The 14,859-nt window shown below is 44.5% G+C and overlaps 1 protein-coding gene across 1 annotated transcript in view; it reads left to right on the top strand.

Annotated features, from left to right (window-relative positions):
* MKRN1 (makorin ring finger protein 1) overlaps positions 1–14,859 on the top strand; it is a 36,523-nt gene continuing 21,664 nt past the window's right edge. The window contains exons 1-3 of the mRNA XM_053719034.1: positions 1–158; positions 3,858–3,986; positions 6,468–6,667. Of these exons, the coding sequence (XP_053575009.1) occupies positions 43–158; positions 3,858–3,986; positions 6,468–6,667 (445 nt within the window). The 5' untranslated portion in view covers positions 1–42. The remainder of the gene's footprint in view (positions 159–3,857; positions 3,987–6,467; positions 6,668–14,859) is intronic.

Genomic DNA, 14,859 nt, shown 5'->3' with positions numbered 1-14,859 from the left:
TCATTCCGGAAGTTCCGGTGCTTTAGCGGGGGATAAACAGGAATGGCGGAGGCAGCGGCGGCGCCTGCACCCTTCACACCGGCAGTAGCCAAGTCCCCGCTGCCCGCGTTCCAGGATAATCCCCCCACGGGAGGCTGGACCCGGCAGGTCACCTGCAGGTAGGGAGGAGGTGACCCATGTACCGGGCTGTGTGACAGGGGAGGCGGTTAGGGCTTTAACCGGGGCACAGCCGAGTTATATAAAGAGTCTCGTAGAGCTTGTGTAGCTGGGGCTGTCTGCGAGACTGGCGGGAGAGAGGGGTAAAGCTGGCCCCATGGGAGCTGAGGGAGAGAGGGGTAAAGCTGTCCCCATGGGAGAGAGGGGTAAAGCTGTCCCCATGGGAGAGAGGGGTAAAGCTGTCCCCATGGGAGAGAGGGGTAAAGCTGTCCCCATGGGAGAGAGGGGTAAAGCTGTCCCCATGGGAGAGAGGGGTAAAGCTGTCCCCATGGGAGAGAGGGGTAAAGCTGGCCCCATGGGAGAGAGGGGTAAAGCTGGCCCCATGGGAGAGAGGGGTAAAGCTGGCCCCATGGGAGAGAGGGGTAAAGCTGGCCCCATGGGAGAGAGGGGTAAAGCTGGCCCCATGGGAGAGAGGGGTAAAGCTGGCCCCATGGGAGAGAGGGGTAAAGCTGGCCCCATGGGAGAGAGGGGTAAAGCTGGCCCCATGGGAGAGAGGGGTAAAGCTGGCCCCATGGGAGAGAGGGGTAAAGCTGGCCCCATGGGAGAGAGGGGTAAAGCTGGCCCCATGGGAGAGAGGGGTAAAGCTGGCCCCATGGGAGAGAGGGGTAAAGCTGGCCCCATGGGAGAGAGGGGTAAAGCTGGCCCCATGGGAGAGAGGGGTAAAGCTGGCCCCATGGGAGCTGAGGGAGAGAGGGGTGAAGCTGACCCCATGGGATATGAGGGGGAGAGAGGGGTGAAAATGACCCCTTGGGATATGAGGGGGAGAGAGGGGTGAAGCTGACCCCATGGGATATGAGGGGGAGAGAGGGGTGAAGCTGACTCCATGGGATATGAGGGGGAGAGAGGGGTGAAGCTGACTCCATGGGATATGAGGGGGAGAGAGGGGTGAAGCTGACCCCATGGGATGTGAGAGAGGGATTAAGCTGACCCCTTGGGATATGAGGGTGAGAAGTGAAGCTGACCCCTTGGGATATGAGGGTGAGAAGTGAAGCTGACCCCTTGGGATATGAGGGAGAGAGGGGTGAAGCTGACCCCTTGGGATATGAGGGAGAGAGGGGTGAAGCTGACCCCTTGGGATATGAGGGAGAGAGGGGTGAAGCTGACCCCTTGGGATATGGGGGGAGAGGGGTGAAGCTGACCCCTTGGGATATGGGGGGAGAGGGGTGAAGCTGACCCCTTGGGATATGGGGGGGAGAGAGGGATGAAGCTGACCCCTTGGGATATGGGGGGAGAGAGGGATGAAGCTAACCCCTTGGGATATGGGGGGGAGAGAGGGATGAAGCTGACCCCATGGGATATGGGGGGGAGAGAGGGATGAAGCTGACCCCATGGGATATGGGGGGGAGAGAGGGATGAAGCTGACCCCATGGGATATGGGGGGGAGAGAGGGATGAAGCTGACCCCATGGGATATGGGGGGGAGAGAGGGATGAAGCTGACCCCATGGGATATGGGGGGGAGAGAGGGATGAAGCTGACCCCATGAAATATGGGGGGGAGAGAGGGATGAAGCTGACCCCATGGGATATGGGGGGGAGAGAGGGATGAAGCTGACCCCATGGGATATGGGGGGGAGAGAGGGATGAAGCTGACCCCATGGGATATGGGGGGGAGAGAGGGATGAAGCTGACCCCATGGGATATGGGGGGGAGAGAGGGATGAAGCTGACCCCATGGGATATGGGGGGGGAGAGAGGGATGAAGCTGACCCCATGGGATATGGGGGGGGAGAGAGGGATGAAGCTGACCCCATGGGATATGGGGGGGAGAGAGGGATGAAGCTGACCCCATGGGATATGGGGGGGGAGAGAGGGATGAAGCTGACCCCATGGGAGATGGGGGGGAGAGAGGGATGAAGCTGACCCCATGGGATATGGGGGGGAGAGAGGGATGAAGCTGACCCCGTGGGATGTGAGAGAGGGATGAATCTGACCCCGTGGGATATGAGAGTGAGAGAGGGATGAAGCTGACCCCTTGGGATATGAGGGAGAGAGGAGTGACGCTGACTTCCCTGGGACATGGGGGGGGGGGTGAGAGAGAGGAGTGACACTGACTTCCCTGGGACATGGGGGGGGTGAGAGAGGAGTGACACTGACTTCCCTGGGACATGGGGGGGGGGTGAGAGAGAGGAGTGACACTGACTTCCCTGGGACATGGGGGGGTGAGAGAGGAGTGACACTGACTTCCCTGGGACATGGCGGGGGGGGGGGGGGGGCTGAGAGAGGAGTGACACTGACTTCCCTGGGACATGGCGGGGGGGGGGGTGAGAGAGGAGTGACACTGACTTCCCTGGGACATGGGGGGGGTTGAGAGAGGAGTGACACTGACTTCCCTGGGACATGGGGGGGGGGGGGGTGAGAGAGGAGTGACACTGACTTCCCTGGGACATGGGGGGGGGGGTGAGAGAGGAGTGACGCTGACTTCCCTGGGACATGGGGGGGGTGAGAGAGGAGTGACACGACTTCCCTGGGACATGGGGGGGGGGGGTGAGAGAGGAGTGACACTGACTTCCCTGGGACATGGGGGGGGGGGTGAGAGAGGAGTGACGCTGACTTCCCTGGGACATGGGGGGGGGGGGTGAGAGAGGAGTGACACTGACTTCCCTGGGACATGGGGGGGGGGTGAGAGAGGAGTGACGCTGACTTCCCTGGGACATGGGGGGGGGGGGTGAGAGAGGAGTGACACTGACTTCCCTGGGACATGGGGGGGGGGGGGTGAGAGAGGAGTGACACTGACTTCCCTGGGACATGGGGGGGGGGGGGTGAGAGAGGAGTGACACTGACTTCCCTGGGACATGGGGGGGGGGGGTGAGAGAGGAGTGACACTGACTTCCCTGGGACATGGGGGGGGGGGGGGTGAGAGAGGAGTGACACTGACTTCCCTGGGACATGGGGGGGGGGGTGAGAGAGGAGTGACACTGACTTCCCTGGGACATGGGGGGGGGGGGGTGAGAGAGGAGTGACACTGACTTCCCTGGGACATGGGGGGGGGGTGAGAGAGGAGTGACACTGACTTCCCTGGGACATGGGGGGGGGGGTGAGAGAGGAGTGACACTGACTTCCCTGGGACAGGGGGGGGGTGAGAGAGGAGTGACACTGACTTCCCTGGGACATGGGGGGGGGGGGTGAGAGAGGAGTGACACTGACTTCCCTGGGACATGGGGGGGGGGGTGAGAGAGGAGTGACACTGACTTCCCTGGGACATGGGGGGGGGGGGTGAGAGAGGAGTGACACTGACTTCCCTGGGACATGGGGGGGGGGGTGAGAGAGGAGTGACACTGACTTCACTGGGATATGGGGGGGGTGAGAGAGGAGTGACGCTGACTCCCCGGGATATGGGGAGGGGCAGAGGAGTGACGCTGACCCCTGGGGAGAGAGGGGGAAGCTGACCCCGAGTTATTCGGGGGAGTAAAGCTGATACTGGGGATTTGGGTAGATTGAGGGAAGGAGGAAAGTCAGCCGATACTGGGTATATGGGAGAGAAAGGTCAGCTGACCCCGGGGGATATAGGAGAGCGAGGGCAGCGGACCCTGGGGTATGGGTGTGAGAGGGCTGCTGACCCCTCACTATATAACAGAACACTGATTCTGTTTTTTCTTTGCAATGGCTGTAATTCTATTTAATGGTCCATTACTGTGTTTGCAGATATTTCATGCACGGCGTCTGCAAGGAAGGAAATAACTGTCGTTACTCCCATGATCTTACCAACATCCAGTCTACCATGATTTGCAGATATTACCAACGAGGTTGTTGTGCGTACGGAGATCTCTGCAGGTGAACTGAATTAAGCATGATGCAAAACACATGGATTAGAAAGGAAAGCATTCCTGCTAATATAGAAATGCACATCAGTGACTTCAGTTTTGAATAGAATCATTTTTGCATTACACATCTATAATCAAAAATGCTTCTTGTAAAAGCTTTCACTTTTCAATGTGAGCTTTTATTGTGCATGTGAAACTTTTTTAAATATGCTTTATTCACCAAAATTGTAAACGTGCATATGCACATTTTTAACTTTGACCTTTCTGTCCCTTTAATCATCACCTGCACAATATAAGGCACCACCAACTCTGAGGAGAGACACTGTTCAGTATGCTGGTGCATGAAGTGTATTATATCTATGATTCAGTATACATGCACAGTAAAAAGTCTCACTTAAAAAGATAGAAACTCAATTTGTTTCATTTCATGATTGATAGAGCATGCAATTTTATTTACTCCTTTTATCAATTGTTCTTTGTATCTTTATTTTTAAAAGCAGGAATGTAATCTTAGGAGCTGACCCAATTTTGGCTCAGCACCTGGGTAGCGATTGGTGGCTACAGGGCAAGCTAGAAAATGTTTCTAGATAATTGCCACAATTGTTCTCAGAAATTCTAACCTATCGATAGTTAGAAAGAGAACCCAATGTTCACATCTGATATAGATAATAAATGTAATATTTCCCCCAACAGCTGTAGCTAAATATGAACCCTATGGTTTAAACTTCCCGCTAATACTTATATAAAATGATCCGTGCGCTGTCTGAAGTATATCACAAAGCTACTGCTATTAGGAAGTTTTCCTCAAAACTCCCGGAGGCAAATTATACAACACAGTACTGACCACAAATGGTCAAATCTGCAGTAGCGCTTTTATTCACAGCTTTAAAGGACATGAAACATAAACATTTTCTTTTATGATTCAGATAGCGCATACAATTTTAAACAACTTAACAGTTTACTTCTATTGTCAAACTTGCTTGATTCTCTTGTTATCCTTCGTTGAAGGAGCTTCTATGCACTACTGCTCTGTTTTTCAAACCTGTCCTCGGGGCCTCCCCAACAGGTCAGGTTTTCAGGATTACCTTGGATGAGAGCAGGTAAAATAACCATGGTTACTAATCAGCTGATTATTTCACCTGTGCTCTAGTTAAGATATCCACAAAATGTGGCCTGTTAGCTAGGCCTGAGGACAGGCTTGAAAACCAGTGCACTACAGGAAGCTAGCTGAACCAATGACAAGAGGCATTTATATGCAGCCACCAATCAGCAGCCAGCTCCCAGTAGTGCATTGCTGCTACTAACCCTACCTAGGTATGCATTTCAAGAAAGGATATCAAGAAACCAAAGCAAATCCAACAATAGACGTAAATTAGAAAGTTGTTTAAAATCATATGCTGTATTTGAATCGTGAGAGAGGAATAAAAGGGTTTCATGTCCCTTTAATGTGTACAATATCCGACTTAAGTTTTTCACAATTTATTAATACACATTTAGTCCATAAAAATACTTGAACCATACATTAACCGCAAACATCAAATGAAACTTATACATTTGTAATTTCACATAAAAAGTCTGTTGGAACATCCTTCCTTATGGTATTCGTTAAATTTGCAAAGTTTCATGCAGCGGTTTAGAGTCACTCTTCCTCCAATTGGATACAGAGAAGAGCCTTGTCACCAGTAGGAATGTTGTTTATACACAGCAAATTAATTACTTAAACCGAAAATGGTGTCTTGTTCATATGCTGATTTCCTGGGATCTCCAGTCTATCACCGGCTGCCACTGAGAGCAGCGTCTTTGGTTAGCTCTAGTCTGTACAAGCTTACTCGTTGTGGTCTCTCTCATGTAGTCAACTACGGAAACTCATAGAGCAACGTGTTTCGGCTAGGTGCTTACGGTTTGTTTTACCCCTCTGCAAATAATTTATTCACCTAGGTAAAGTCCTATTATGAGACACAAACCTGCCGGTGGTATCTTGTTTGGGAGTCAAGATACCTCCCCTTTGTGCGTGCTGAAAGGATAATATAACATGTTTAATTATATGTAGTAGAGCAGATTTGCAATATATTTTATTTTGCCTCTTTTCATAGAATATAATGCTAGCAAATTAGAAGTGCAGACTGCACAAGCCTCACTCTGCTAATTTCTGTCCCTAATTGACCTCAGAAGATAAGATACTGCAAAACAATGCAAGTTTTGTTAACATAATGATCATTGCTAGCATTGGCTCTGCCAAAAATGCAAGTGGTGGAGTTTTGTTGTTGAAAAACAGTTGCAGCAAACAGTGTTGATATCTTTTGAAAATGTTTGCACTTGGTTGGCTGCTATTCTGAAGCTAGATAAGAGTGTTTTTTGTGTCCCTTTTTTAAATACATTATCTTGAGTCAGTAATGCAAATGTTACATGTCCCCCCCCCCCTCACAGAGAGGAGAGTACCATCATTGTTTAGCACATTAATGGACACGTCTTTTTTTTATTTTCCCGTAAGGTTTGAACACACAAAACCACTAAAGCAAGAACTCATTGGGGATTCCTCAACTGCTAAGATCTCTCAGAGCGAGTCCATTCCGGAACCAAGTGACAATATTAACAGTAAGGCAGCTATTGACCCAGCAGCCGGGAGCTCAAAGGCTGAAGATTGGGTGAATGCCGTGGAATTTGTGCCGGGACAAGTCTACCTAGGACGTGGTAAATGAATAAAACCTTTGGGTAGAGATGGTTAACCTTTGGTTAATATTGTAAATGGAATTTTATCTTATGGGTGTTTAACAGCCAGACATGTTAGTTTATGGAAAAATGAGTTACAAAGTTTGTAACAAAAAAGAGTGCTTTACCCCTACAATTATATAGGAAAAATTCTCACTGAATAATACAGGAACGATTTTTAATCATTCATACTTTATCTTTATTGGTTTAACTATTCAATCATATAGGTTTTAAAAACACTTAAACTCTCTAGATATCAATATATACAGTTAACTTTAGCAAAGCTGCTCAGTGTAATAGATTCTGACTGCTTAAACTCTCTAGATATCAATATATAGCATAGGTGTGTAAATAATACCTCTGATAATCATGTATCTAGATGTGAAACATTGTACTTGGTTTGTATAATATCAAGCAGTCGGATACAAACAATATCTCTTGTAACGGGATATTAATAAATTCAGAAATAATGCTGTAACAAGAGGACCTGTTAATATGGGGGATGTCGGCTTATGAGATTAAAGCTATCTAGCTAATACTCTCTGTAATTATAAAGTCCTTGCTTGCACAGCTATTCAGTGTAATAGATTCTGTCTGCTTAAGCCCCTTCTATAGCGAGGGCTAGATTAACGTTTAACTGACTTGTTTCACTAACATAGCACAATGTCTGATCTCAGAATATAACACATTTACAAGCTATTGGCAATCAACAATTATAGGGAGTAAGCGGTTGAAAAATGAGTATGAACTCTCTGAAGCCAGACCCCTAACAGGTGCTTGTTGTTGGCACCTATAAGTACTTACCATTAGCACTACTTTACTATCTTATGTTTATGGATATTTTGTTTTATTAAAAAATGGGCACAGATTTTCACAGAGTTTGTGTGTCACAATGTTTAAGACCTATGTTGTTTCCCCAGACTGTGCGCTTTAGGACGTTTGGCTTTTCTGCCCCATCTACCTCCTTTAGTTGTCATTCTAGTCCCATCATATTACTGATAATTTGCTCCTATAAATAAACCATGTACTTTAAAATGCACTAATTTAGAGAAAAATGTATTATTAGTTTTGTTTTTCTCTCACTGCACCCTGCCAAATTCAGAGCTTTGGTCCTGTAACATTCTGTACAGTGATTGCTTAGTCAGTGCAGGAGTTCATTTATATCTGCGTGCAACAAAGGAGAGAAGGTAATACAAAAGCCTTTTCAGTATTGGCTGATATCTTGTCCACAAAACTATTGTGGAATTGCCCTCTCAATGCCTATTTAAATGTTTCTAAAACATTCAATTTTTATGCAGATTTTTGGCAATGCAGTGTTCGAAGGGGCAAACTCAAACTCTAATACACCATAAAATGAATTTAAAAGAAAACCACATTGCGCTATATATTGTTTGCTTTTGTTGTCAAAAAAAATTCCTCCGAAAATTCTGCTTGTACCAGGTTACTCTTTCACACCTACTACAAAGTACCTATAGTAGTGCACAAACTCACTTGCATCTAGTCCTTATTGGTCACAATCAAGGGACATAAGATAAACATACCAGGTGTTTCAAGAGGTTTATTTCTGATTGACAAAACACTGCACAGTGTGCAAACTATAATATCTTGGGTTCTACTGACCTGTACCAGCAGCTCTCTCAGAACTGATTTCATATGCAGATAGTCTGCATTTCAGAGCTGGATTGCACATAATTTATATAATTTGTCTATATGTCATATAATTGAATGTCCTTTTGATTGTTATGTGTACTTATCCAATACCTGTGTATACAGTATAATATAATTATTTTTAATGTATATTAAGGACTTTACAAGACAAAGGTCCCTTTTGTATACGTTACATTGTTATAATAGATAAGATATTCATTGTGTGTGTATGTATGTATGTATAGAGAGAGAGATATAGACATATATAGATATATAGACATATAGATATATATGTGTGTGTGTGTGTATATATAGATATAGATGGATATAGATATATATGTGTGTGTGTATATATGTATGTGTGTGTGTATATATATATATGTGTGTGTGTGTAGAGAGAGATGTGTGTATATAGAGAGAGAGATGTGTGTGTGTTGACTGTGTAGTGTGTTGTCGTGTGTTTAAAAAGATAGATAATCCCTTTATTACCCATACCCCAGTTTTGCATAACTAACACTTAAATTAATATACTTTTTACATCTGTGATTACCTTGTATCTAAGCCTCTGAAGACTGCCCCCTTATCACATGACTATCTATTGACTTTCATTTTAGCCAATTAGTGCTTTGTCTTACACAACTCCACGGCGCAAGCACAATGTTTGTTGCTCCCATGATTAGCAGTCTCCTGTTGTGAATAGCAATTTAAAAAGCATGTGATAAGAGGCTGTCTGTAGTGGCTTTGAAACAGGCAGAAATTTAGGTTTAAATGTTACAAAGTATATTAATATAACAATGTTGGTTGTGCAAAGTTGGGGAATGAGTAGTAAATGTGTTGTTTATCTTTTTAACCAATAACAAGTCTGGTGTAGACTGTCCCTTTTAAGCAGGTCACCTGTTGCTTGGTATATTCTGTGCTGTAGGCTGTTACCTAGCAATTCATTTGGCTCAGATTTAATTGTAGAGGGACTGGAGCCTGGAACCAACGCCAGTGCTCTTGTGTTTGTCCTGATGTTTCTTCATTTCTCTCTTTGCCTCTTGAAGTTAAAACTACCTGTTGAGCGGCAGCTTTTATTTTTGTCAGTGTTTCCATGGAGGCAGCAATGTAGCAGTTACTGGTCACAAGCAGGGATAGGCACAGACAAAGGCTGTGGCGGACATTTTCCAAAGTACAGACCTTAGTGAAGGACACCAAGGTACATTTGAAATTTAAAACATTTTATAGTGCTTGGTGTTATTATACTGATTCAGATACCACTGATCCTATAACCAGCCCTCCTCTGGCTATACCCATGTGCCAGTGTCACTACTGTGTCATTATATAGCGCTGTGTTTATTATACTGATGCAGATACCACTGACCCTATAACCAGCCCTCCTCTGGCTATACCCATGTGCCAGTGTCACTACTGTGTCATTATATAGTGCTGGGTGTTATTATACTGATGCAGATACCACTGACCCTATAACCAGCCCTCCTCTGGCTATACCCATGTGCCAGTGTCACTACTGTGTCATTATATAGTGCTGGGTGTTATTATACTGATGCAGATACCACTGATCTTATAACCAGCCCTTGTCTGGCTATACCCATGTGCCAGTGTCACTTCTGTGTCTTTGTATAGAGCTGGGTGTTATTATACTGATGCAGATAACACTGACTCTATAACCAGCACTACTCTGGCTATACGCATGTGCCAGTGTCACTACTGTGTCATTATATAGTGCTGGGTGTTATTATACAGATGAAGATGCCACTGACCCTATAACCAGCCCTCTGGCTATACCCATGTGCCAGTGTCACTACTGTGTCATTATATAGTGCTGGGTGTTATTATACAGATGAAGATGCCACTGACCCTATAACCAGCCCTCTGGCTATACCCATGTGCCAGTGTCACTACTGTGTCATTATATAGTGCTGAGTGTTATTATACTGATGCAGATACCACTGATCCTATAACCAGCCCTTGTCTGACTATACCCATGTGCCAGTGTCACTACTGTGTCATTATATAGTGCTGGGTGTTATTATACTGATTCAGATATCACTGATCCTATAACCAGCCCTTGTCTGGCTATACCCATGTGCCAGTGTCACTACTGTGTCATTATATAGTGCTGGGTGTTATTATACTGATTCAGATATCACTGATCCTATAACCAGCCCTCCTCTGGCTATACACATGTGCCAGTGTCACTACTGTGTCATTATATAGTGCTGGGTGTTATTATACAGATGAAGATACCACTGATTCTATAACCAACCCTTGTCTGGCTATACCCATGTGCCAGTTTCACTAATGTGTCATTATATAGTGCTGGGTGTCATTATACTGATGCAGATACCACTGATCCTATAACCAGCCCTCCTCTGGCTATACCCATGTGCCAGTTTCACTAATGTGTCATTATATAGTGCTGGGTGTTATTATACAGATGAAGATACCACTGATTCTATAACCAACCCTTGTCTGGCTATACCCATGTGCCAGTTTCACTAATGTGTCATTATATAGTGCTTGGTGTTATTATACTGATGCAGATACCACTGATCCTATAACCAGCCCTCCTCTGGCTATACCCATGTGCAAGTATCATTACTATGTCATTATATAGTGCTTGGTGTTATTATACTGATTCAGATACCACTGATCCTATAACCAGCCCTCCTCTGGCTATACCCATGTGCCAGTGTCACTACTGTGTCATTATATAGTGCTTGGTGTTATTATACTGATTCAGATACCACTGATCCTATAACCAGCCCTCCTCTGGCTATACCCATGTGCCAGTTTCACTAATGTGTCATTATATAGTGCTTGGTTTTATTATACTGATTCAGATACCACTGATCCTATAACCAGCCCTCCTCTGGTTATACCCATGTGCCAGTGTCACTACTGTGTCATTATATAGTGCTGGGTGTTATTATACTGATTCAGATACCACTGATCCTATAACCAGCCCTCCTCTGGTTATACCCATGTGCCAGTGTCACTACTGTGTCTTTGTATAGTGCTGGGTGTTATTATACTGATTCAGATACCACTGATCGTATAACCAGCCCTCCTCTGGCTATACCCATGTGCCAGTTTCACTAATGTGTCATTATATAGTGCTTGGTGTTATTATACTGATTCAGATACCACTGATCCTATAACCAGCCCTCCTCTGGTTATACCCATGTGCCAGTGTCACTACTGTGTCATTATATAGTGCTGGGTGTTATTATACTGATTCAGATACCACTGATCATATAACCAGCCCTCCTCTGGCTATACCCATGTGCCAGTGTCACTACTGTGTCATTATATAGTGCTTGGTGTTATTATACTGATGCAGATACCACTGATCCTATAACCAGCCCTTGTCTGGCTATACCCATGTGCCAGTGTCACTACTGTGTCATATAGTGCTGGGTGTTATTATACTGATGCAGATACCACTGATCCTATAACCATCCCTTCTCTGACTATACCCATGTGCCAGTGTCACTACTGTGTCATTGTATAGTGCTGGGTGTTATTATACTGATGCAGATACCACTGATCCTATAACCAGCCCTCCTCTGGTTATACCCATGTGCCAGTGTCACTACTGTGTCTTTGTATAGTGCTGGGTGTTATTATACTGATTCAGATACCACTGATCGTATAACCAGCCCTCCTCTGGCTATACCCATGTGCCAGTTTCACTAATGTGTCATTATATAGTGCTTGGTGTTATTATACTGATTCAGATACCACTGATCCTATAACCAGCCCTCCTCTGGTTATACCCATGTGCCAGTGTCACTACTGTGTCATTATATAGTGCTGGGTGTTATTATACTGATTCAGATACCACTGATCATATAACCAGCCCTCCTCTGGCTATACCCATGTGCCAGTGTCACTACTGTGTCATTATATAGTGCTTGGTGTTATTATACTGATGCAGATACCACTGATCCTATAACCAGCCCTTGTCTGGCTATACCCATGTGCCAGTGTCACTACTGTGTCATATAGTGCTGGGTGTTATTATACTGATGCAGATACCACTGATCCTATAACCATCCCTTCTCTGACTATACCCATGTGCCAGTGTCACTACTGTGTCATTGTATAGTGCTGGGTGTTATTATACTGATGCAGATACCACTGATTCTATAACCAACCCTTGTCTGGCTATACACATGAGCCAGTGTCACTACTGTGTCTTTGTATAGAGCTGGGTGTTATTATACTGATGCAGATACACATCCAGTATTTCACTCAGGCTTTATTTATTCCATAACTTATCACCCAATATCGCTAGCAGTCTCTTGACAAGCCACTAACTTTATTCACACTACATATTTTTTTTATTCCTATTATTTAATTAGAAAGAAAAGAGATACTAAGGTTGTGGCGGACACTGCAAGGGCGTGTCATGGACACCAGTGTCCATGTACGGACACCTTACCTATCCCTGGTCACAAGGGATTTGTGGTGTTACAATTAAAGGACCAGTCAACACAGTAGATTTGCATAATCAACAAATGCAAGATAACAAGACAATGCAATAGCTCATAGGCCCATATTTATCAAGCTCCGTATGGAGCTTGAAGGGCCGTGTTTCTGGCGAGTCTGCAGGCTCGCCAGAAACACAAGTTATGAAGCAGCGGTCTAAAGACCGCTGCTCCATAACCCTGTCCGCCTGCTCTGAGCATGCGGACAGAAATCGCCGGAAATCAACCCGATCGGGTTGATTGACACCTCCCTGCTGGCGGCCAATTGGCCGCGAGTCAGCAGGGGGCGGCGTTGCACCAGCAGCTCTTGTGAGCTGCTGGTGCAATGTTAAATGCAGAGAGCGTATTGCTCTCCGCATTTAGCGAGGTCTTGCGGACCTGATCCGCACTGTCGGATCAGGTCCGCAAGACCTTTGATAAATAGAAGCCTTAGTCTGAACTTCAAATGAGTAATATATTTTTTTTCTGACCATTTTAAAAGCTATGTCTTTTTCCACTCTCTGTACCATGTGACAGTCATCAGCCAATCACAAATGCATACACGTACCATGTGACAGCACTCAGCCATTCACAAATGCATACACGCTTATTCTTGCACATGCTCAGTAGGAGCTGGTGACTCAAAGTTTAAATATAAAAAGACTGTGCATATTTTGTTAATGGAAGTAAATTGGAAAGTTGTTTAAAATGGCATGCTCTATCTCAATAATGAAAGGTTAATTTTGATTGAGTGTCCCTTTAAAAGGACATAAATGTGTTTAAAAGCATTTTCCTTTTTTTTTTTTTTTTTTTTTTTTTTTTTTTTAATGTTTTGAAGAATTTTACTACTGCACTTTGTTTGTAACCCCTGAACTACTGAGGCATAACTGAACACAACTGGTGAGCTAATGACAAGAAGCATATGTGGGTAGCCACCCATCACTAGCTTGCAGGAGTTCATTGCTGCCGTTCAACAAAAGATGCCAAGAGGACAATGTAAATATGATAATAGAAGTAAACGGAAAAGTCTATTTAATATATCATGCTCTATCTATAACATGAACTCTTAATTTTGACTAATGTCATTTAAATAAATAGAGGTTGCAAGTAGTTTGAAAGAGATGTGGGGGAGAATCTATGAAAATGAACCTTCTTATGTAATGTAAGTCAACAGGAAGTCGATGAGTTATATTCCAGGTCCCTCTCAAAATTGACAAATATAATTAATGCTTTCTATTAATGTGAGATAACATGCAAAATGATTATTTATGCTTAAATATTTTATTAAGTTTCATAGATTTTTATGAAGCATATACATCAGTTTGTATAACAAATTCCAAAACGAAAAACGCATGTTCTCAGGGATTGCAAATCTCAGATTCATGAAACGCACATATTTGTGATTTAAATTACAAAATTATGTAACTATGGTGTAATACAGTATCATTTGCAATGCTAACCAACGTCGTCTATGCATTAGAGATTAATAAAAGATTAGCTAGTGTCAGCAAATCTAAATCTTTTTATAAGCGGGGGGGGAGAATGGGGGGGGCATCAACATTAGTAGTGACAATGTAACACAATAATTCAATGTATGCTCAGCAAGAAAACATTCCGCTATAAATGTCTAGACAACCATCAATTGTTGATTGTCGCCCTACTGATCCAGTAGTTCCAAATTTGATTAACCGGGTCTATTATTCAGCATTCCGTCTGCCAACTCGTACATATTGTATGTGTGTTGTATTTGTTTCTATTTCTAACCATGAGGGAGTGCCTTACTTCTAACATCTCGCAATACATGTTCTAGTGACAGTACAGAGGATTCTGATCAAGGCATTGAGATTTGTTATATTTGGCAATATGTTCATGTAGTAGGGCCTGTTGTATTGTAAGCGTAAACTCCTCTATTAGGTAGCTAATTAAAGTGGATAAGCGTGTCCATACTACTCCTACTTCGGTGCATTCCCACCACATATGCTTATACGATCCTATCTACCCACATCCTCTGTAGCACAGTTTATTGCCATGTGGATACATATGTGCAGTTTTAAT

The sequence above is a fragment of the Bombina bombina genome, chromosome 6 (assembly GCF_027579735.1).
Source record: "Bombina bombina isolate aBomBom1 chromosome 6, aBomBom1.pri, whole genome shotgun sequence".
NCBI classification, from domain to species: Eukaryota; Metazoa; Chordata; class Amphibia; order Anura; family Bombinatoridae; genus Bombina; species Bombina bombina.
This window is presented reverse-complemented; position numbering and strand designations above follow the sequence as displayed.